General features: G+C 37.6%; 1 protein-coding gene across 3 annotated transcripts in view; it reads left to right on the top strand.

The window, feature by feature from the left end:
* Nucleotides 1-21,246, top strand: part of SLC28A2 (solute carrier family 28 member 2) — a 59,295-nt gene that overhangs the window by 14,218 nt on the left and 23,831 nt on the right. For 2 of the 3 annotated variants that reach the window (XR_012073338.1, XM_072962508.1), the window contains exons 2-3: nucleotides 14,795-15,038; nucleotides 18,291-18,379. Coding sequence is in view for 2 of the 3 variants with exons in the window: in XM_072962508.1 (XP_072818609.1) it covers nucleotides 14,955-15,038; nucleotides 18,291-18,379 (173 nt within the window). In the remaining variant the exon portion in view is untranslated. Of the gene's footprint in view, nucleotides 1-14,794; nucleotides 15,039-18,059; nucleotides 18,157-18,290; nucleotides 18,380-21,246 lie in introns of all 3 variants that reach the window. The other variant, XM_072962509.1, reaches the window with a different exon arrangement.

Here is a 21,246-nt window from a genome sequence, read left to right as displayed (position 1 = left end):
TGTCATCACCCTTTTAAATATTAAGTAGCTTATCTAAAGGTTTTGCCCTAGGTGATAAATGTGAGATTTGGGAGGACAGACAAATATCTCTGTGGGGCTAGAGAGGAAACTGTTGTGTGAGTGTGTCTCTAGAGGATAAGAGAGGGGATAGGGAATGAAAAGTTATATTTCACCCTGACTTCCAGGTTCTTCCCATGCATTCAGACCTTTTCCACTGCTGCAGGCCAGCTTGGCTCATTGTTGGCTCTGTAACCCAAGGATCAGAAATCACCACTCAAACTGCACTTTCTTATTTTGAAAGAGGGGAAATACACTGACATTTGCCATACAATTTCAGAGGGTTATTGCCAGGATCTAGTGTGTCAATATACAGGAGTGAAATTCACACTGGGATAAAAAGCCGTACTGATTCAACACCTTGTCATAGTTCTTATCCCAGGGAGACTACACTGCAGCTAAGGGGACAGGACATAAGCCAAGTGTGCATTATACAGATGACCAAAGTGTTAGCCACTTGGATGTCCCAGAGCGCTCTGGACTACTGGCAATCCCCATCCTCAAATTGTCTTGAACCCCAATCTCCTGTAGAATGAGAATAATCACCATCATTCCCAATATTTCTGAGGATTCTTGAAGCCTCTCTCCTTGCGTCTCTGACTCTATTTGCACACTTCTACTGAATTCTCTAACTTTGTTGGGTGGGCTGCCTTTTTTTCCCTCTTCAATATCACCTCCCTCAGCCCCCCCACCCTCCCGCACCTGGGGCAGCCTTGAACACCACCTGGCATGGTGAATTCTCCACGTATCACTGACATTAAGCTGTATGTGTAGCTGATTTTACTGAAGACTTGAGGGAAGGAGAGTGAAGTTGTAGCTCAGCAAAGCAAACGTTAAATGCCCCCCTCCTTAATTGATTCTTAGCCATTGGCACCTCTGAAATGACCCACTGGCCTGCTGTTTACATAGAGCCCCGGCAACCACCATATTGCTCCGTGTCTTTCTCTCTTCTCCTGCCCTCTTCTACCTGTTCCTCCTCCTAAGATGCTCCAGTAATCCCTGCTGTATTACTTATGTAGCACAAAATAGCCATCACCTATTGAATGCTTACTTTGTCCCAGGTACTATGCTGAGTGCTTTACATTTCCTCAAATAACATGCATTCTCACTTTCCATTGCTCCAGACAATCTGGGCACATATCCTAGGAGATTCTATTTTTTTCAACAAATAATTTTTACACAAATTTTATGTGCTGGGTGCTAAGATCTCTGCTCTACTGGAGCTTCATAGCCAAAGAGCCAATCAAGATAATTTGTTTTTAAAAAAGCCCCACAATTTTCAATGAGGAATTCTACTGCTGCTTTTATACACACTTTCCCCCCCTCTAGGCTACAATACAAAACAACACTGTGACAAATAGCAGTATTAGAGGAAAATACAAATGGTGCCACATGACTGACACATGAGTAGCTCAGGCAATAAAAGAAGACAGTGAGTTCGCTGGGGCCTGAAATGAGTCCAAAGGCTTTCAGAACAAGGAACACTCATCTATGTTGGATCTTAAAGATGGGTAGTATGAAAACAAGAGAGGTGGAAGGCATGGGAGGCTGGGGCAGGATGAGCAGTAGAGAGCCATGGTTAAGAGCAAGGACTCTGGACTCAAACTCAGCTCTGTCATTTGTTTACTGTGGGACTTTGGCGAGTTTTTTCATCTCTCTAAGCCTGAGTTTCCGCATCTGGAAAACTGGGATAGCAATAGTGAGTTCCTCAAAGGTGTGTGGTCAGGATTAAATGAGAAAATTACTGAAATGTCTTTCAGGTGTGGAATAGTGCCTGAGATATGATAAGTGAACAATACCGCTTTAAAAAGGCAAGCCGAAGGATCTGTGTTAGGATCTTTATACTTTAGCTATTAAAATTTTGGGAACATGTTACCCTTCATACAAATTTTTTTTTCTTTTACTTTTGTTCTCATTTAGTAGGCAGATTCCCAGTCTTTTGGGCAGATATGTTTATCATCACTTCCATTTTGCAGACGTGGATCTCAAGGTTCAAGGAAGTTAAATACTTTGCCCAAATTCATGAGGTCACTTTGCTCATGGAGCCTCTGACTCCAAATCTTTCCAATCCTGCCTAAGAGTAAAAAATCCCCCAAAAAGACCAACTCTGAAATGCTTAACAACAAATAGTTTGGCCAAGTTACTTCCTTTTAACTTGTTTCCCAAACAAGGACAGACTTTCACCAACGGGATATAGTTAGAGTATCTAAGGGGAGGGTCGGGTGTGAGAGACTAGCACCAACTTTCCTAGACTTTGTCCACCTCACAATTTAGCCATGGAAAATAATTAGCCAACTATAAATCAATAGGAAATACTAGAGATCAGGCTTTTCTAATCAGAATGCAAGCCAAAAGTCTCTCAAGAAGTTCAGGAAATAGAGAATAAAGATTCTGATCACAGTCTTGTAAGACTAATTGTGAGAGGTGGTTGTTGATGCTGACTGTCCAGACCCATGAGCATGCTCCCAGGGCTTCTCTGGGTTCTCTCCAAGCCTCGTCCATTTCCATTGCAAGGCCTAGACTGCTCACCCACCTGATCCTGACACACACTCACTTTCTGCCTCAGTTACCAGCTCTGCTCTGCAAGGACTGAGGTGGCTCCCACAAGGCCGGATGGAGTTGAGCAAAGGAGGAATGAGAGGGCCTCCAAGTATTCCTCCTTGGTATTTTGAGTTCTTCAATCATCCTCTTGGAAGCAGGATAATTTCCAAATCTTTTCTTTAGCTGACACAAGATAACATAATGCTATAGCCACATTAGCTCATCCAATGATTAGAAAGTTGTAATTTTCAGTTTGTTAGTTCTCTGCTTTTCCTCTAAATATAATTCCTTCATTTGAAACAAATTTTCTGCATTTTCTTCAAAGATTACTAAATGATATTAGCACTGCATTAACACTGGCAGAACCATCCTTAGAGCTCAAGAAGGGTCACCCAATGTGGGAATATTTCATGGGTGCCAGAAAGGTCCTGATGATTAAAGCTAGTCTAGCTCCTTGCTTAGTATATGATTTCTTATTTTCTTTATTATTCACTGTCCAACAAAGGTTTATTAAGTGCCTGTTGTGTAACACTGGAGAAGCACTGTGCATGTGAACTTTGAGTGATGAGTGTTTTAATTGGCTTGTTTGGTATTTGTGTTAACTGTGTTACTGGGCTGCTGGAAAGATTTCTGTCTGTCTAACAGATAGCTGAGGGCATCACAGAGGATACTGGAATTTGTCTGCAGGTGATGCAGGAGCAGGAATGGCTTCATGGGTGTGTGACCTTGCAGTCACATTAGGCCCACTCGCAGGAGGGCCCTGTGCTTGGTTTAATTCTCTCCTGTCAACATCTTGAAATTCTTAATATTTTTTGAATGAGGAAGGCCACATTTTCATTTCACACTGGGTTCCACAAATTATGTAGCTAGTCTTGGATGGGAGAGATTCTTCTAGAGAGAATTCTGCATCTGGGAGTAGAAGTCTATAGGAATAATATGTAAGTTGCACAAGAGTGGGCGGAAAACCTCCAGACACTACTGTGAACTGTAAATTTGAGTCCATAAGTATTTGTTGAATTGAATTGAAGTGAAGTGAGGTGAAAAGCAGTCCACATTGAGCTTTGAGCTAAGTATTTCACGTGAGTTAACTTGATTTAGAATTCTATTGAATGAGCACTATCATTACCCATGTTAGTTCTTAATGCGCTTTTGTTATGACCAACCAATATTCTATTTACAAGATGATAGGCAATATTTTTTATATAAGTGTCTGTTCTACCTCCACCCCTACCCTCAGCCCTCCAGTGTAATCTGCTATTGTTGAAGCTGTAACTTTGGGTCTAGAAGTCCTGAAAGTGAAGATTTTTTAATTGTGTCCATTCCCATTATAGAACGGAATTCTTGTCTTCACAGGCCTTTATTAAAATGCATCTCCCTGGAGGTCAGGACCCTTGTCTGTGTGGGTCAGTACCGTATCCTCAACATCTAAGGCTGCATCTGGCACAATTGTAGGCACTCAGTAATTACTTATAGAGTTCCACTTCTGGACAAGATAGAGTAGCAAGGACCAGATTTACTCTCTTTCCTTAAACAACTAAAAAATCCCAATCAAATATATGGAACAATGACTTTCAGATACTGGACAACAAGCAGAGCTTGATGGTAATCCAGCGCTTTCAAGATGATCCTCAAAAGAAGGGAAATAAGATGTGCCCTATGATTGTCTCAGCTTACTGCCTGGAGTGTTTCCAGGCCATAGCTGGAGGAAGTAGGAAAGAGCCTAGTGGTCTCATGGAGTTCAGAGTTTAGGGAGGTCAAGGTGGATAGAGTTCACAGGGCAGAGTACTGCGGAGGAGAGAGTAACAGAGAAAAATCTGATAAAGATGTGCATGTGAGGAAACCACTGAGGCCTGAGAAAGAAGAACTATAAAAAAGCAGACAGAAAAATCCTCAGAGCTCACACAAAACTGGGAAACTACTAACCCAAGTGGAAAGACCTCTTAATTCTTGGGCCGTTAAGTAAAGTTCTCAGAATAGGATTGCCTAACAGTAGTGCCAAATTAGCCCTAGTTTAAAGGCTGTTTTGGACCTGTGTAACAAAGCAGAAAAGCAAAGTTTACTAGATTTAAACTGTTTCCAAGAAATAACTTAGCTACATCTCAGAATGAAGTCCAAAAATATTTAAAGGAATACAGAAAATACAGCACTCAACTACATAAAACTCATATTAACTGTCATCTGACTTAATATTCCCACCTTACTTTAAATAAATTTAAATTTACTTTATGTAATAAAGCATAAAAATAGGGCTTATAGCAAGGGGAAAATCAATAAAAAAAAACAGAAATGACACACGGCAGAGTTAGAGGACAAAATAATTAAAACAGGAATTTAATACATTGCATGTGTATTAAAATATGTTCAAGAAGGTAGAAGAGGTAATGAGCTTAATGAGGAGAGAAATAGAAGATATAAAAAATAGACGATACTAAAAAAATAAGTTTGAAATTAAACTTCAAGAGATGAAAAGTACATTTGAAATGAAAATTACACTGGATGGGATTAATAGCACATTGCAGATGAAAAGATTAGTGAACCTGAAGACATAGCAGTAGAAACTATCCAAAATGAAACACAGAGGAAAGAGAGAGAGAACATTGTAATACTGTACTAGAGATCTGTGGAGGGCCTAATAGAACATTTGATTGGATCCTAATATGGAGTCCCAGAAAAAAGAGAATGATAGGGGAGACAGAAAAATGTTTGAAGATACACTATTTAAAAAGTGTATTGTAAAGTATCTTTCATTAAATTCATTTTTTTTAAAGTTCTTTTTTGTCACATAGAAATATAGTTTATTTTTGCATTTTGTTTTTGTGTACTCCTGTAGAGATCATTCCCACCAGCAGTGTATGAGAATTCCAGTTGCATCAGTACTTGATACTGTCTTTTTTTTTTCTTTTCTTTCTTTGTTTACTTTTCTCTCTCTTCTTCTCCTTCTCCTCCTTCTTCTCCTTCTTCTCCTTCTTCTCTTCCTTCAAATTTTAGCCATTCTAATGGATGTATGGTGGTATCTCATTCCACATGCTTTTTTGCTATCTGATGTTTTCTTAGGTGAAGAGTCTCTAAGTCTTTTGTCCATTTATCAAGTTGTTTGGTTGTTTTTTTTCTTAATATTTAGTTTTGAGAGTTTTAAATATATTCTGGATACAAGTCCATTATCAGATATGTTATTTTTAAGTATTTTCTACCTATTTGTGGTATCTTTTCATTCTCTTTATGGTGCTCTCTTTTGAAGAGGAAAGTTCTTGATTTTGATGAAATCCAATTTATTAATTTTCTTTATGGATTGTGCTTTTGGCATTATATCTAACACATCTTTGCCTAATCCAAGTTCATAAGGATTTTCTCCTATTTTTTTTTTCCTTAGAGGCTTTATAGTTTCCAATTTTGGATTTAGGTCTTTGATCCTTTTTTTTTAGATCTGTGATCCATTTTGACTTGCTTTGAGAATAGGGCACAAGTTATGAATTGAGATTAATTTTTCTTTTTTGCATAGGGATATCCAGTTGTTCCAGTGCCATTTGTTGAAAACTTTATCCTTTCTATGTTGAGTTGCCTTTGCAACACTGTGGAAAATCAATTGACCATATATTTGTGGGTCTGTTTCAGATTCTTTATTTCATTGAACTACGTGTCAGTCCTTCCTCTGCTACACACTGTCTTAATTACTATCTCTTTATAATAAATCTTTGTCTTTATCTGCCTAAGTTGCCATAACAAAAAGCCATAGACTGGGTGACTTAAACAAGAAATTTATTTTCTTACAGTTCTGGTGGTTGGAAGTCTGAGATCAGGGTGCTATCATGACCGGGTTCTGGTGAGAGCTTTCTTCCTGGCTTGCAATGAGCCGTGTTCCTACTGCATCCTTACATGGCCTTTACTCTGTGCTCATGCAGAAAAAGATATTTCTCTCTTCTCTTTTTATAAGCCACTAGTGCCATCATGAAGGCAACACTCTCATGACCTAATCTAACCCAAACTACTTCCCCAAGGCCTCATTTCCAACCATCACAATGGGAGTTATGGTTTCAACATACGAATTTTACAGGAACACAAACATTCAATCCATAAAAATGTTGGAATCAGGTACTATGAATCTTCCCATCTTGTTCTTCTTTTTCAAAATTGTGTTAACTATGCTAGTTCCTTTGGTTTTCCATATAACTTTTCAAAACAGCTTGTCATTTTTGATTAAAAATCTTGTTTGGATTTTGATTGGGATTGATTTGAGTTTATAGGAAATTTGGAAAAAATTGACATTTCAACAATATTGAGTCTTCTAATTCATAGGCATGGTATGTGTCTCATTTCTTTGTTTTCTTTGATTTCTTTCACCTGTGTTTTATAATTTTCAGCATGCAGATTCTACATATGTTTTGTTACATTTAAAACTAAGTATTTCATTGGTTCTTTTTGTGTGTGCTCTTTTAAATGGTACTATTTTTAAAATTGAAATTGTTCACTGATGGAATGTAGAAATACAGTGAAATTTTGTTTATCAGTCTTGTATCCTATAGCCCCAATAAAGTTACTTATATGTTCTGGTTGTTTTCGTTTTGTTTTGTTTATAGATATTCTGAGATCGTCTACGTAGAAAAACATACTGCTGTGTATGGAGATGATTTTTTTTTTCTTCTTTCCATTCTGTGTATGTTTTTGGTCTTTTCTTGCCTTATTGCACTCTGTAGAACCTCCACTATGATGTTGAATGGGAGTGGTGAGACCATTCTTGTTCCTGATCTTAGAGAGGAAATATTTAGTTTTTCATGATTGAAAATGATGTTAGTTGTAGATATTTTAACGTCCTTTATCAAGTTGAAAGAGTTGCCTTCTATCCCTGGTTTGCTAAAAGTTTTTATCATAAACAAATGCAGAACTTTGTTAAATACTTTTTATGCATCTATGGAGAGAATAATATGGCTCTTCTTTTTTAGTCTACTGATGTGGTAAATTGGACTGATTTTCAAATGTTGAATAGTCTTTCATTTCTGTGATAAATTCCACTTGATTATTATATATTGATTATTATTATTCTATTATCCTTTTCATGTATTGCTGGATTTGATTTGCTAGTATTTTGTTGAGGATCTTTTTCATGTAGTTCATGTGGACTGTTGGTCTGTAATTTTCTTTTCTTGTATGTTACTATCTGGTTTTTGTGTTAGAGCATTGCTGGCCTCCTAAATGAGTCATCAGTGTTCCCTTCTTTTTTACATTCTGGAAGAGTTAATGAAAACTGGTATTATTTCTTCCTCAAATATTTGGTAGCATTTGAATATTTGAAGATATCTGGACCTGGAGTTTTCTTTGTTGGAAGGTTTTAAAGTGTACATTCTTTAATAAATATGGGACTATGCTGGTTATCTATATTCTCTGAAGTGAGCTTTGGCATTTTTTTTTTGTCTCATGGAATTTGTTTTAGTACATTGTTGAATTTATGAGCATAGAGTTGTTTTTATTATTCCCTTATTATCTTTTTAATGTAGTAGGAACTATAGTGAGTTCTTCTCTTATTTCTGATATTTGTAATTTGTATCTTTTTTTTTCTTCACCATTCTAGCTAGATGCTTATCTATTTAATTGATCTTTTCAAAGAATCAAGCTTTTCATTTCATTGATCTTCTTTGTTGTTTTCCCTGTTCTCACTTTCCTTGATTTCTGCTCTAAATTATTTCCTTCAACCTATGTTGGGTTTAATTTACTCTTCAGTTTCCAGTTTCTTAAGGCAAAGCCTTAGATAATTGATTTTAGATTTTTTTCCCCTAATATAAGTACTGCTTTAGTTGCATCTCAGAGAGTTTGTTATTTTTTCATTTCCATTCAATGAAAGTGTTTTCTAATTTCCCTTGTGACTTCTTTAACTCATGAGTTAATTACCACTATCTTGTCTAATTTTCAAATATTTGGGGAATTTCAAAGTATCTTTTTGTTAGAGATTCCTAGTTTAATTCCTTTATTGTTTCAGAACATATTTTGTATGACTTCAGTTATTTTAAATATTCCAAGGGTTTTTCCCCCCAAAATGTGGTCTACCTTTGAGAATATTCTGTATACTCCTCAAGTCAATGTATATTCTGCTCTTGTTGGGTGAAATGTTTCAAAAATGTCAGTTGAGTCAAGTAAATTAATGATATTGTTTAGGTCTTCTATTTCCTCATATATTTTTTCTACTTATGCTATCAATTATTGAGAGAAGAGTATAAAACTCTCCAATCATAATTGTGTACTTGTCTATTTCTCCTTTCAGTTTTATCCATTTTTGCCTTGTATCCTTTGAAGTTACATTGTCTAGTCCATATACATTTAGGGTTGTTATACAATGTTCCTCTTTATCTCTGGCAATATTCTTTGTTCTGAAGTCTACTATTTCTGATGTTACTATAGACACTCCAGCCCTCCCCTACCCACTTTCTTTGGTATTACCATGATATGTCTTTTCCCATCCTTTTATTTTCAGTCTATATTTTTATATTTAAAATGAGTTCCTTATAGACAGCTTATAGTTGGGTCTTACTTTTTTGTTTGTTTGTTTTAAATCCAATCTGGCAATCTCTATTTTTTGGTGTATTTAAGCTATTTATATTTAATGTAATTATTGACATGTATTGATTGAAAAAAATGCACAACCTACAAGTCGAAAATTATGTTTCATTCAGTGGATTTACTGAGGACTTAGCCTGGGATACAGCCTCTCAGATATCTCTGAGGGACTGGTCTGAAGAGGTAAGGAAGGAGCCAATATACAATAGGAGTATTTGCACACACATACAAAAAAGTAAACAAAAAACAGATAGAACATCAAAAGATTACTGCTATTTAAAGAAAGCCAGACATCTCAAGTTAATGACTTTAGCACTTTTCTATGGATGGGAAGATGCAAGAGTCTGAGCTTATTGAAATTATTCATTTGATGTGCATCTTAACTATCTATGGCCAATATCCCATTTTTCTCCATTCTGAATCCCCTCAGGGCACACTGTTGGGGGCAACTGCAGTGTCTGATGGCATGATGGCCTCAAGATCTTTTGTTTGCCAAAATGGCAGGTGGAAACAACTGAAGGGTGAAACACCTGGCTCACAAACAGCACATTAGCCCACCACGTGACATCACTAGCAATTTTTATTTCAACAAACCAACCATGGAATGGGGAAATGAACCCTTCAAAACAAATTTAAAAAAGGAATGACAGACCACCAGCCTCCAACTAACACCCCAAGCCAGGTGTATGTATGTACAGAACTTATACTTACAAGTACTTATTAATTGGGAATTAAAGGAAATCTCTCTCTGAAAATGACTAAGAGGGGGTTCTTTACTGTGTACACAGTTAAGTTAGAGAGAGCTGGCTTGATTAAACATCTTTTCAGAATTCTGACCTTAAAGAAACATTTGGCAGCCAATTGAATAGACTGGGACTCTAAGCAATCTTTGGCTGACTGTGTCAACTCTCAAGGGCTTTTGTCATCTTAACCTTCATTGTATAAGCCTGGTATTAAAGCTAGCTTAAGCTTGTTGGTTTAATCAATACAGACATGTCTTACTTTTATTGTACCTAGGTTTACTGAGGGTCAGTAAGTTCATGTTATTTCTATTGCAGAGCTTATCAGCAGTAAAAAAAAAAAAACTTAGTATGATGTTTTCATAAGTTATAAAATAAAGGTAAATTAGATAAGAGTTTTCATGTGAACTCTTTAAGAATAATTATGTTTTGGGTCTATCTAAAATAGTTCCTCCAGATTTTTGCTAACTTGAGTTTTGCTATGTTAAATGATGGAAATTCATTGAATATCCAGGTCATTTCAAATAAGATAAAATACTGGAACATTAATTGCTAAACAGGTCTAAATTTACCTACCTTTGTCTCCTTATAAGAGGGAAACTAAAGATGTTCGAATTTATTAGACACAAGTCTTCCATGTTAAGGAAAGAAATTATACTATGACTTTATGTCCCTAGAGGTTATGGAAGATTCCAATCAGGAAATGCTGATATGAAAAACAGTTCACAATTACTTGCTGCTTGTCAGTTTTTGCTAGAGATTAAGGTTTTATGGGCTAAAAATTATAATATGTAATTAAAGCTACTAAAAATAACAAGGGAAACATTTTAGTATGCAAGGAAAGTAGTATGTGTGTTTCCAACGAAACATGAGGAATGGAAATACATTTTGTTAAGGGGGAAAAGAGTGATTATGTCCTAGAACTGGTTGTTTCTGGATGTAAAATAAGGGACAAACTAATAAGGATACAGAAAGTTGTGGAAGATTTGTAAAAATGGAGCCCTGAAAAAGTTTTGTGCATGATCAGGCTGGGATTAGATGAAATTTAATTAGGTAAGTGGATTTTGTTATTAAAAGTAGGCTGGTGCAGGACTGGATTCTGGTTTCTCTCTGTTAAGAGAACAAAGTTTTCTTGGAATACTGCTTTTGATAGCAGGTTGTGTGAATTTTTTTATCTTTGAGTAATCTGTATTTGTTTTTGAAATCTTTTGTCACATTGGTTAGGTTGAATAAGTATTGTTTCACAGTGACCAGTGATCCTAACTGACCAACTTTTTGGTATTTTTGACAAACTCCCCAAATATTAAATTCTAACTGAAGTTTTTTGACCTCTAGCTAACTCTGGGATGTTTCAAAGAAATCTTGAGGCATCTCTGAAAGTAATGTTTAACTAATTACTTGAGAAGCATTGTCCAGTGATTGGAGATAAACTTTAGATTGTGTAGTATAGGTAAATGTCATTAATATAGATATCCCAAAATTTATATGGAATTCCTAAAAATCTGATGTGTCGTGGTATAATGTTATCAGTCATAATTCTAGTTATTATTTTAAATATTGTATGTCACAGAAATACCCAAGTGTCTTGTTGTGAACAAAAAATACTGTAAACTGTATCAGTAAACAAAGAATGCTGAAGCCATCAAGTCATCAGCCGCTGCCGCCACCCCCCAGTGAAGACAAGCCTGCAGCCCAGCCTCTGCAGCCACTCACAATGGTGCTCTCTGAGGGGACTCAGAATAATAAAGGACAAGATACTGGCCCTAGTTAGCTAGGTGCTTGTCAAAGGAATGAATTCAGTGAGCTGAAATGTTTGCTTCCTCCCATACATAGAAAAGCACTAAATTCTTTAACTTGAGATGCCTGCTTTTCTTTGGATAAGCACTTAATCTTTCATTGTTCCAATTACCTGGTCTTTGTTGTAAAGCTCCTATATAGTCTAACTCTTCCCCTACCTCTTCGGAGCAGTCCCTCAGAGCGATCTGAGAGGCCCAAGTCCTCCCGCCAAATAAAACCTAACTCTCAAATTTTTAGGCTGCGCGTTTATTTTAGTCGACATTGTCAATTATATTCTAATCAGATCTTTAACATGCCATTTTAAGCCTTTTGTCATTTATAAACAGTCATTGTTTTACTCTGGATGCTTTTATAAAATGAAGATCTTCAAGAAGATTCATAAAAAGGGCTTTTTGACAAATTAAGTTTCTGATAATTTTTAGATCATAATGTTACCCAAAAAACTGAGTTCACCTCTTGGCTGCAGGTGTTGAAGCAAAAAATACAACCAAGCCAAAGATCAGGAGAAGGAAAGATTTATTCCTTGCAGCAAGTAAGGAGAACACTGGGGATCTGTCCCAAAGCAGTGCCTCCCCAGTAGCAAAACTGGGGAAGATATAAGCTAAGGGTACATGTATATTCAAGAGGGGGCTTGAGCAGAGGAGAATTCAGCATAGAATTGGGGCAAAGGTTAACAGAGTTCAAGCTGTAGTTGACTAAAGTCAGATAAGATCAACATCACTGTTCCATCCTCCACCTGGATGGGAGCCTTAGTTCTTGCAAAACTCAAAGATGTGTATCAGATTGTTATGTACATTCCCTCAGGACGAACTAGGACTATGTTTTATCCCTGAATTATAGTTTCTTGGCTGCTTTTCCTTTGTTCCTGTATATTCCCTCACTTCCCTTAAAGTCATTTATTGCTGAGAACTGTTCAAGGGCAAGCATTGTCGCCAGCCTTAGATCACAAAATGGCTTCTCTTATATCAAGAAAGCCATACCTGATACTCTTTGTCTGGGGACCCCTTACCCTATCTGCTTACAGTATCACTAAACTGGGTAAGAAATTACAAAACCCTAATGAAAAACCTGATGACTTCATCTAGATCAATAATAGTTAATTACATGGGACTGAATGAACTGATAAAGATGATGTACAATGTTATGACTTTTTTTCTGAAATATACTGACTTTTTATCTTTGCTTTCCAAGAAAAACATTTTCTCTTACAGTAGCTATGACCTACAACAGGTTGTAAACAAAGATGAAACATTTATCTTTTTCTCTCTATACTATCCCTCCAGAATTTGGTTTCTCCTGTGGACTTGATGGTTTATTGTGACCAGATTACAACCAGTTACATTAATCATTGTTTTAATTTATTCTCTTTGTTTTCAAATTGCTTATGCTTTGTGCCTCTCTCTGCTGTACTGTGACCTTATTAGTGTTACTAGCTATATTACTTATATCTTGTCTATTTTATAATATTATTTATTGTCTCTCACATTACCCAATGTGTAACCAAGCCTCCGACAAAATTAATGATGGCTAAACATCTTGAAACAGTTGATCATATACATAACTGTACATAGAATAATTGTAATAGTGCAACTCTATATATGGGAAGAAGCAACAAGGGGAAACGCTTCCTGGATCATAGTAGACTAGTAAGAGAGGAGATCCAGATAATTTTATATTATCAACAGGGCCTAATAAAAAAAGAACATTGCACATTGAGTGGCTTATCGACAGAATCTTCTCCTCATATAGAAATGAGCTTTATCAGCATGGTGGGACAAAATTGGTCATGAAATGCCTCCCAAATGTTGGTTGAATTTATGACCAAGAGGAGGTGCTGTTTACAAGGCATGTCACCAGCCACTTTAGTAAACAAAGGATGTTGAGGCCATCAAGCCATCACCCACTGCAGTTTCTTATTACTAGGCTATGGTCCTTTTGGGGTCTCAGTAGAATGTCTGATGTGTTTGTCATCTTCACTGGAGCTTGAAACTAATGTTTGTCTCTCCAGCATTGCACACAGTTGCTGAAATCTCTGCTCAGGTCTTTAAGCACTTGAGCTACTGTTTTTCACTGAGCATCTTGGTGTATTATTATTTTGAATATGTAAAACTTCTGAGTTTGCCAGTGACTTGGAAATTTGGCTGCAGGTTTTTAGGCTCCTTCATGGTTCTCTTCTTTTTATGATTTTTTTTTTTTTTGCCTTCAAAAGGACTACTTGAATATTATTTCTCTGCATTGTGGTTTGAAAAATAAAATGTCCTCAGAAAAAAAGCTAGGATGAATGTGGAACTCAACTCTTGTGCTTCTCTTTTTTGAAGGATCATAGACGTTCAAGTCCTGCCTCCATTGGTTGCTCTGCAGTGCTTTCAAAATGTTGATTTATATATTTCTCTATTTAGCCTTTTTAGTTGTTTTTAGCAGGAGGGTTAGTTAAATGCAAGCTACATTATTAAGACCACAATTGGAAGTTTTGGTATTCTGTCTTGTTCTGCTTGCTTCCACTAGTAATCAAAGGAGAGGTAAAAGCAGAAAGAATGAAATCATATCTTATTTATACCCTGCTTATTTCCCAGAGGGGTTTGTGGCAGGCTGCCTGGTTTTCTGGGAGTAACCCCCAGACTGCAGGAGAGCTATAAGACCAAGCTTCCATGGCAATGACCAGAGCTAGCCTCTAATCCTGGCTCTCCCCTAACCAGCTGTATGACTTTAGACAAACTGCCCGTCTTTTTTGAATCTAATTTTCTTTGCACCTAAAATAGCATGAGTAGTTCACTTGCTTACAGAAATGTTATGAAGATGAGCAGTGAAAGTATAGGAGAATCTTCTGAAAAACTGTAAAAGGCTGCAGAAACAGAAGCATCTCTTCCTTTTTATCCCACAGCCCAGAAATAGCACAGAGCCTGGAGTGAGGATCCCAGGATATGGGTTTGGCTTAGCTACTAACTAGCTGTTGACTCTGGGTAAATCATTTCATTCTTCCTGATCTGTACTTTGAGAGAGTTTAACTATAAGTGATAATACAAAAAGGAAACATTTAGACAATGAAGCCCAAGCCTGTGAGCCAGCAGTTAATTGATGGGAGTTACCAGCCTGATTAATTATCTTCCTCTTGGCAGTTGGGTGTTTTCCATAGTACCTGCATTGAAAGGAAACTTGGATCCCCTAGAAATATGAGACGAGTGCTGTACCCAGCATTTAGAAGATGAACATGTATTTTTACACCTTCTACACAAAAAAAGAAAGAGAGAAGAGAGAGGACAAGAGAAGAGAGATGTGATGACTGGCATCGTTTCACCTGGACTGAACACCAAGCTCTGCACCTATAACTATGCCTGGCTCCAGAACTGGCAGTTATCTAAGGTAAAAATGAAACTCAGAGATAAAGTGTGAGCCATGATGAGTAAGAGAGACTTCATAGTCACGTTGAGATTGTAGTCATATGTCACCTTGAAAATATCTTTTTCCTGAGTTACTATAAGAACTTGACAATAGTAGTTTATAACTGTAAGTTCATCTACTGTTTTCCAGATTCCTCTTCTATATTAAATTACTTAATTTTCAGAATAATCTTGTGAGATAGCATTAGGCAATTAGGCAGGGCAGGAATAATAGAAGGGGCCCAGGGAGGCAAATGCGTTGCTCTAGGTTGCAGAATATAACACACATTTACTTTGCTAGGGATTTGGTGGTGTGTGTGTGTGCGCGCGTGTGCGCACTTGCATGCATGAAACTAGGACAATAGAGATACGTTTTCCTATTCTGGTGATTGCTGTCATCATCTACATAGCCAGTAATCTAAGCCAGAATTCTGTGTGTGTTGTCTGTTTTTGTTTTTTCCACTTATTTTACAAATATTTATTGATTGCCTAGTATTGTGGCAGGCATTGAGTCAGGGGATACAGCGATGAACATGACAGAGAGCCCGGGCTTGAGGCAGTCAGGGTGTAGTGGGAGACAAGTCAACGTTTAGAATACTGTGTGTTCTGTAGACGTCTGCAAGAGCGTGTTGCAGTAGAAGTGTGGAGGAAGAGTCTTAAGTCTCGTCTGGAGGGGGTCCTAGAAAGCTTCATGGAAGAGGGTGGCTTTGCAACAGAGACTTGAAGGCGGTGTAGGGATTTGCTCGGTAAATAGGGGCAGGGTGTTAGAGACAGGAGGAGGAGCAGATACAAGCATAGTCACACAGGCACAAGGGAACATCGGGTGTTTAGGGAACATGCAGCTCAGTATTACTGGCAGGTAAGAGAAGGCAGAAACTAGACCATTTTGGACAATTTTGAAGAATTAACTTCCCCCTTTCATTTATTCTCTCATGCCTAATCAATCACCACCTCCTGTAGATTTGTTTCCTTTTCTCCATCTGCTGCTTTGTTAGAGCCTCACCATGTCTGACCTGGACCACTGCTTTTGTCTCCTGACTGGTCTCCCTGTTCCCAGTGTGCATCCTCCCACTCCATCCTCATCCTGTCTCCCCATGTGGTTCTGAAAAAACCCCAAATGTTTAGCCTGGCTTACAGAGCCCACCACCATCTGGTACTTGATTGCATCTCTAGACTTGTTTCTTGATAAACCACCCCCATCCCATTCACATTTCCCCCCTCCATTCCTTAACTAATTTCTTACTTTATTTTGTCCCTCCTTCATTAGTTTCTCAAAATTTCCCTCTATTCATTAGCTAAGTTTTACAACCTCCTTAGCACATCAGGGAAGGCTTCACCTCTGTACCTTTGTTTGAGTTTCTCCCTCTGGTAGTATATCTTTCTCCTTCCCCATCAGTGATCCTCTACTTATCTTTCAAGACTTTCCACACTCAGGGCCAACATTACCAGTTTTGTGAAGTCTTTTGGACACATCTGTCTTTCCTCACTGATTTTTAAGTTCCATCATGGCAGGGACAATATCCCATTCATCTTGATGTCCTCAGCACCCAAATCAGTGCCTGGGTGATCGTGAATACTTAATAAATATTTGTTAAGTGGATTAATAAAGACTTTCTAGCAGTCGTTTAGAATTGAATCACGTACAGTCCTGCATTCTGTTGTTTTCTAGGAACTATCTTTCCAGTACAAAGTGAGGGTAAGTTTTCTGAGTGCAGAGACTTTTCTCTTATTTTTCTTTTACATACTCCCCCCATGCCTAGTTCAGTGCTGAGCAGTGCTTCTGCTGATGAGCCTGTGAGGAATCCCTGCAGAATTCTTCAACCTGACCTTGCAAAATAGTCTTTAAAACATATAAATATTTAACTTGAGAGCTGCACTCCTCCTCTACAGGGAAGGGCAGGCACAGCAAAGGAGGGCCCAAGGCAAAATGAGCCAATCAGGACACCCCTGTCCCTCATTCCCAGCCCCTCCCTTCAGATTCATGGTCTCTTGGAGCTAAGTTTTTCTTTTTGTCTTTCACTGAGGCACCGGAAGGAATCCTACAAACTGGAGTAAGTAAGGGTGTTGAGGGAGGGCAGGAACCTGATTTGTTAAGTATCTTAACTGATCATATTTAGACCAAATTCAAGTAGTTGTGTGCCTGTATAGGAAGGCCCCAATTCATGTAACAAAAGTTGTCTGTTTATGTGTGTTTAATCAAAGTATAATTTAAATGGTTGAAGAGATCACAGCTAAACAAAAAACCCCCCACTATTCCATAGGCAAGAAAAATTTCTGCAAAGTAACGAAATGTCTAAGATGAAACTAAATTATAAATTTGAATGTTTGTCTACTAGGGTTGCTTATAGTCAGGGTCAAGTGTTGGCATATTTTCTTGATTCTATCATTTGGTGCTAAAACTTCTTTTATATGTGATAATTAACATTCATACCGATTACTCTAAATGAAGGCTTCTTTTATTTATCTAATAAGGAGCTCTCTTAGATGCTCCAAAAGCATTTTCTGTACTACATTAAGGTCAGGAGGAAACTGAAAGGCTGTTAATCTTTGTTTTCTCAGCAATGTGTTGGGGTCTGTGGTCTTCCCAGCCCTCTTCTTCCCTTTCTGTTTTCTTCTTACTTAACACAGCTCAGTGGGGCCTCCTGGTGTCTAAAAGGAGTAGTTGGCCTCTGATCCTTCCTTTAGGGGCCCGAGAAATGTCCTTTTTAGTCCAGGACCTGGGGCCCCAGTGATGCATTTCAATTTCCCTCCCTTCATTTCTCTTCTATCTTACTTCCCCTTCCTTAGCTATTCACAATAGGAAGTAGAAGTCTGTATTCTTTGTTGATTATTTTAGAATTTTGTTTCCAATTGTCTCAACTCTCAGTTTGTGAAGAAATCAATTAAATCTCTAAATATTTTTAGTTTTGGTTTTCCTCTGGGTAACTGGCCCTAAAAATTCTCCCCAGCCCCACATTATAGAACAACTGATCTTTCAGCCTTGGCCCTGAATTTGTTTTTTCAGTTGAGGAGAACAGGTGATGGAGAAAACAAATGGAAGAGAAGCCATTGCTGTGTCCACAGTGGAGACTGGCATAGAGAATCCAGGGCTGGAGCTCACGGTAACTCACCAGTTTAGTTTCTGCACAGCTTTGTGGGCTACTCAATGGCCTCATGTAGGATCTTTGGCTGCTCACAATACCCATCACCCCCGGCAGGGCCTTCTGACTGACTTCAGCTCTACCTGTGCTTACAGGAAGAAGGAGTAAGTTCTGAGGGAACCAGGAGGACCGAAGAGCAAGGACACAGCCTTGGGGATGGTTTGGAGTCTTCCACTCAAAAGAGGTATGGGTGTTCCAGAATTCGTTCAGTTAGGAAGGGCCTAGGTAGGCTAGTGTGGTCAGTGGACTCAGAAGAGTTCAAAGTTGCCCTGTTCTCAGGAGCTTGTGATCTTATTGTGGAGATAAGACTCACAGCCACCTGGTATTACCATATGTATGTATCTATTTTTATGTAATTAATTGTTATATGAACCTGTGCCATAAGTAATGAGTTCAGTGATATCAGCGTTGGTTGGACTGACAACAAAAATAACAATGGGGATAACAATGGCTAACATTTATTGAGTACTTACTATTGTGCAGCATTCTTTATGTAATTAACTCATTTAACTTTCACAACAACAGGTTAGGTACTAATTTTAGACCTTTTCAATTAGAAAATCAAGGCTTGGAAATTAGCCTACCCATAGCATTTTTTTAAAAAAAAGCTCTTCTGGAATACTCAGATTTGGGGATTAAGAGAAAGAGAAATCAGAACTAAAAAAGACGTAGAGAAAGACCCACCATGAGAGATGATAGAGACAATTAAAAAGTAAAATCTTAGAAGTTAAAAGAGAAGAAAGTGTCAGGAATGAAGTTGCAATCAACCCACAATGTTCTGGGTAACAGGAATCAAGGGAGGAGTGAGGAAAATCTTTGATTTTGGTCATGGATATAGTCCCAGAATTAATGTCTATAGAAGCTGTTTGGGTAAAAGAGATTAAATGGAAGCCGTGCTCCGTGGTGTGGAAAAGGGTATGGGGATTTATTTTAAAAGTGCAGAAGTCATACACTGAGAGGCTTAGAAGAGGATATTGAATGGTTTCTAAAGGGAATATGTGGATATATGTTTTCTTCTGTTTATTTTTAAGAATTAACTCAGTAACTTCATAGCAAAAAAAGCTTAAATATTTAAATTCTGTTATCTTTTCCAGAACTTCACTTCTATATACAAATTGATATATATATCAGTTTGTCTGTATGAATATGGACATTATTATTTTGTATTTTTGTTTTTCCACTTATTTTATATATCACATTTCTATGAATTGACAGTAAGCTTTCTGTAAATGTTTCATGCTTTCATAGTATTTCATACCTTGGTTAGCAGTAGAGTAGGTGATGTGAATTCTAGAGTCAGACTTCTTAGGTCTATATCTGAACTCTGCCCAGTGGTGTGCTGGTAAATGTTTAGGAGTTGACTTTCCAAGAGTAGCTTTGTCATGAATATTGGTTCATATTTTTGCTCACCTGAGTAAGACCCTGGGTTGGCAGACTTTTTTGTAAAGGACTTGATAGTAAATATTTCAGGTTTTATGGGCTATAGGGTCTCTGCCGCAACTGCTCAACTCTACTGTTTGAGTGAGAAAGCAGCTACAGATGATACTACACAAATGGGCGTGGCTGTGTTCTAATAAAACTTTATAAAAACAAAGTGGGATGGACTGGCTCATAGGCCATAGTTTGCCGATTCTTCATCTAGACAAAATAATAAATCAACCTTTGATTTGTATCGCTTGCCTGTAGTATAAATACTCTCATTATGGCTGATTTCAAGCTACTGATGGTATGTCACTGAATGAGGAGTTGGGGAGAGTTGTGCAGTGGCACATTATATAAGATTTTTCACCATACACACCCAAGAGAGAACTTCAGAAGCTTAGATAACAGTAAAATGTAGCAAAATAATTAGGAAGTGATGAGTTTTGAGTATTTATTATCCTTGATTCTAATGTAATTTATTTAATTTTATTTAATGAAATTTTCCGTAATGGTTTGCACAATTCCTGATGATGTAGCAATCAGCTCTCCCCAGTTGATATAAGCCGGCTTCCTTGCACTGCTGACTCTGTCACTTACCAGATATTAGGCAAGTTACTTATCCTCTCTGAGCCTCAGTTTTTATCCTGTAAAGCAAGAATAATGTTAGTACTTAGCTGAAAGGACCTTGATATATTTTGTCAGATTGTTGTTGGCACCTTAAACTGTGTAACTCTGATGTATAACTGTGTCCAGTTCCCTCATATCTCACTAACTTTATATTTTCTCACATGAAAAATTGTTACATAGATATAAAATCATGCTTTAAAGTTATAATTTGCATTTCTTTAAATCCTAGTAAAACTACACATTTTCCCCATTTGATTTACCTTATGTATTTCTGTGTGTGATTTTCTTTCCTTCTTTCATCAACTACAGTAGAATCTGAATTTTGAAACTCATTTTATTTCTGCTGAGCTATTCAAATAGCAGCCATATAGATTTCTTGTTTCCAGTGTTCCCCACATGCTGCCAACCTATCTTATGTAGATTCTACTAGAACTACCTAAAGCATGACTCTGAACTCCCTTGTTGAGAAACCTCTATCATTCCCCACTGGCTCCTGAACAGAATCCAGCTCCACAGCCTGCCATTCAAGTCTTTCCCACTCCTCCTGCCCCACAACCATGATTTGTACTTAACTTGATTTTCCAACATTAACTCTTAAAATTTCCTTTCCAATGCTCCCCTATGCTCTATTTACAGTCAATCATCAATTGCCCCTTTCATTTCCTGCCTCTGTGTCACGCTTTCCATCAATCCTGAGTGAAATGTCTTTTCATGTTAGGTCTTTCTGCCCGCATGCAACATATCTTTTAAGGCCCAACTCAAGAGCATGTTCATGATATCATCATGAATGGTGGTCCTCCTCAGCCTTGCTGGCCCCATTCCAAAGAGGCCCCTTCTCCCTCAAAACTTCCATAACATTCTATTTGATCCTCTCTCATAGCACTTAAAGCTTTTGACACTGTGTTACAGGCTTATACGTACATTGCAGGATTCCTGTCTATTCCATCCTTTTATCTCCTACAGCACCTGATAGAATGCTCTACCCATAGTATACATGCAAGA

The sequence above is a fragment of the Vicugna pacos genome, chromosome 6 (assembly GCF_048564905.1).
Source record: "Vicugna pacos chromosome 6, VicPac4, whole genome shotgun sequence".
Lineage (NCBI taxonomy): Eukaryota > Metazoa > Chordata > Mammalia > Artiodactyla > Camelidae > Vicugna > Vicugna pacos.
The sequence above is the reverse complement of the archived record's forward strand: the minus strand, read 5'-3'. Positions and strand labels throughout refer to the sequence as shown.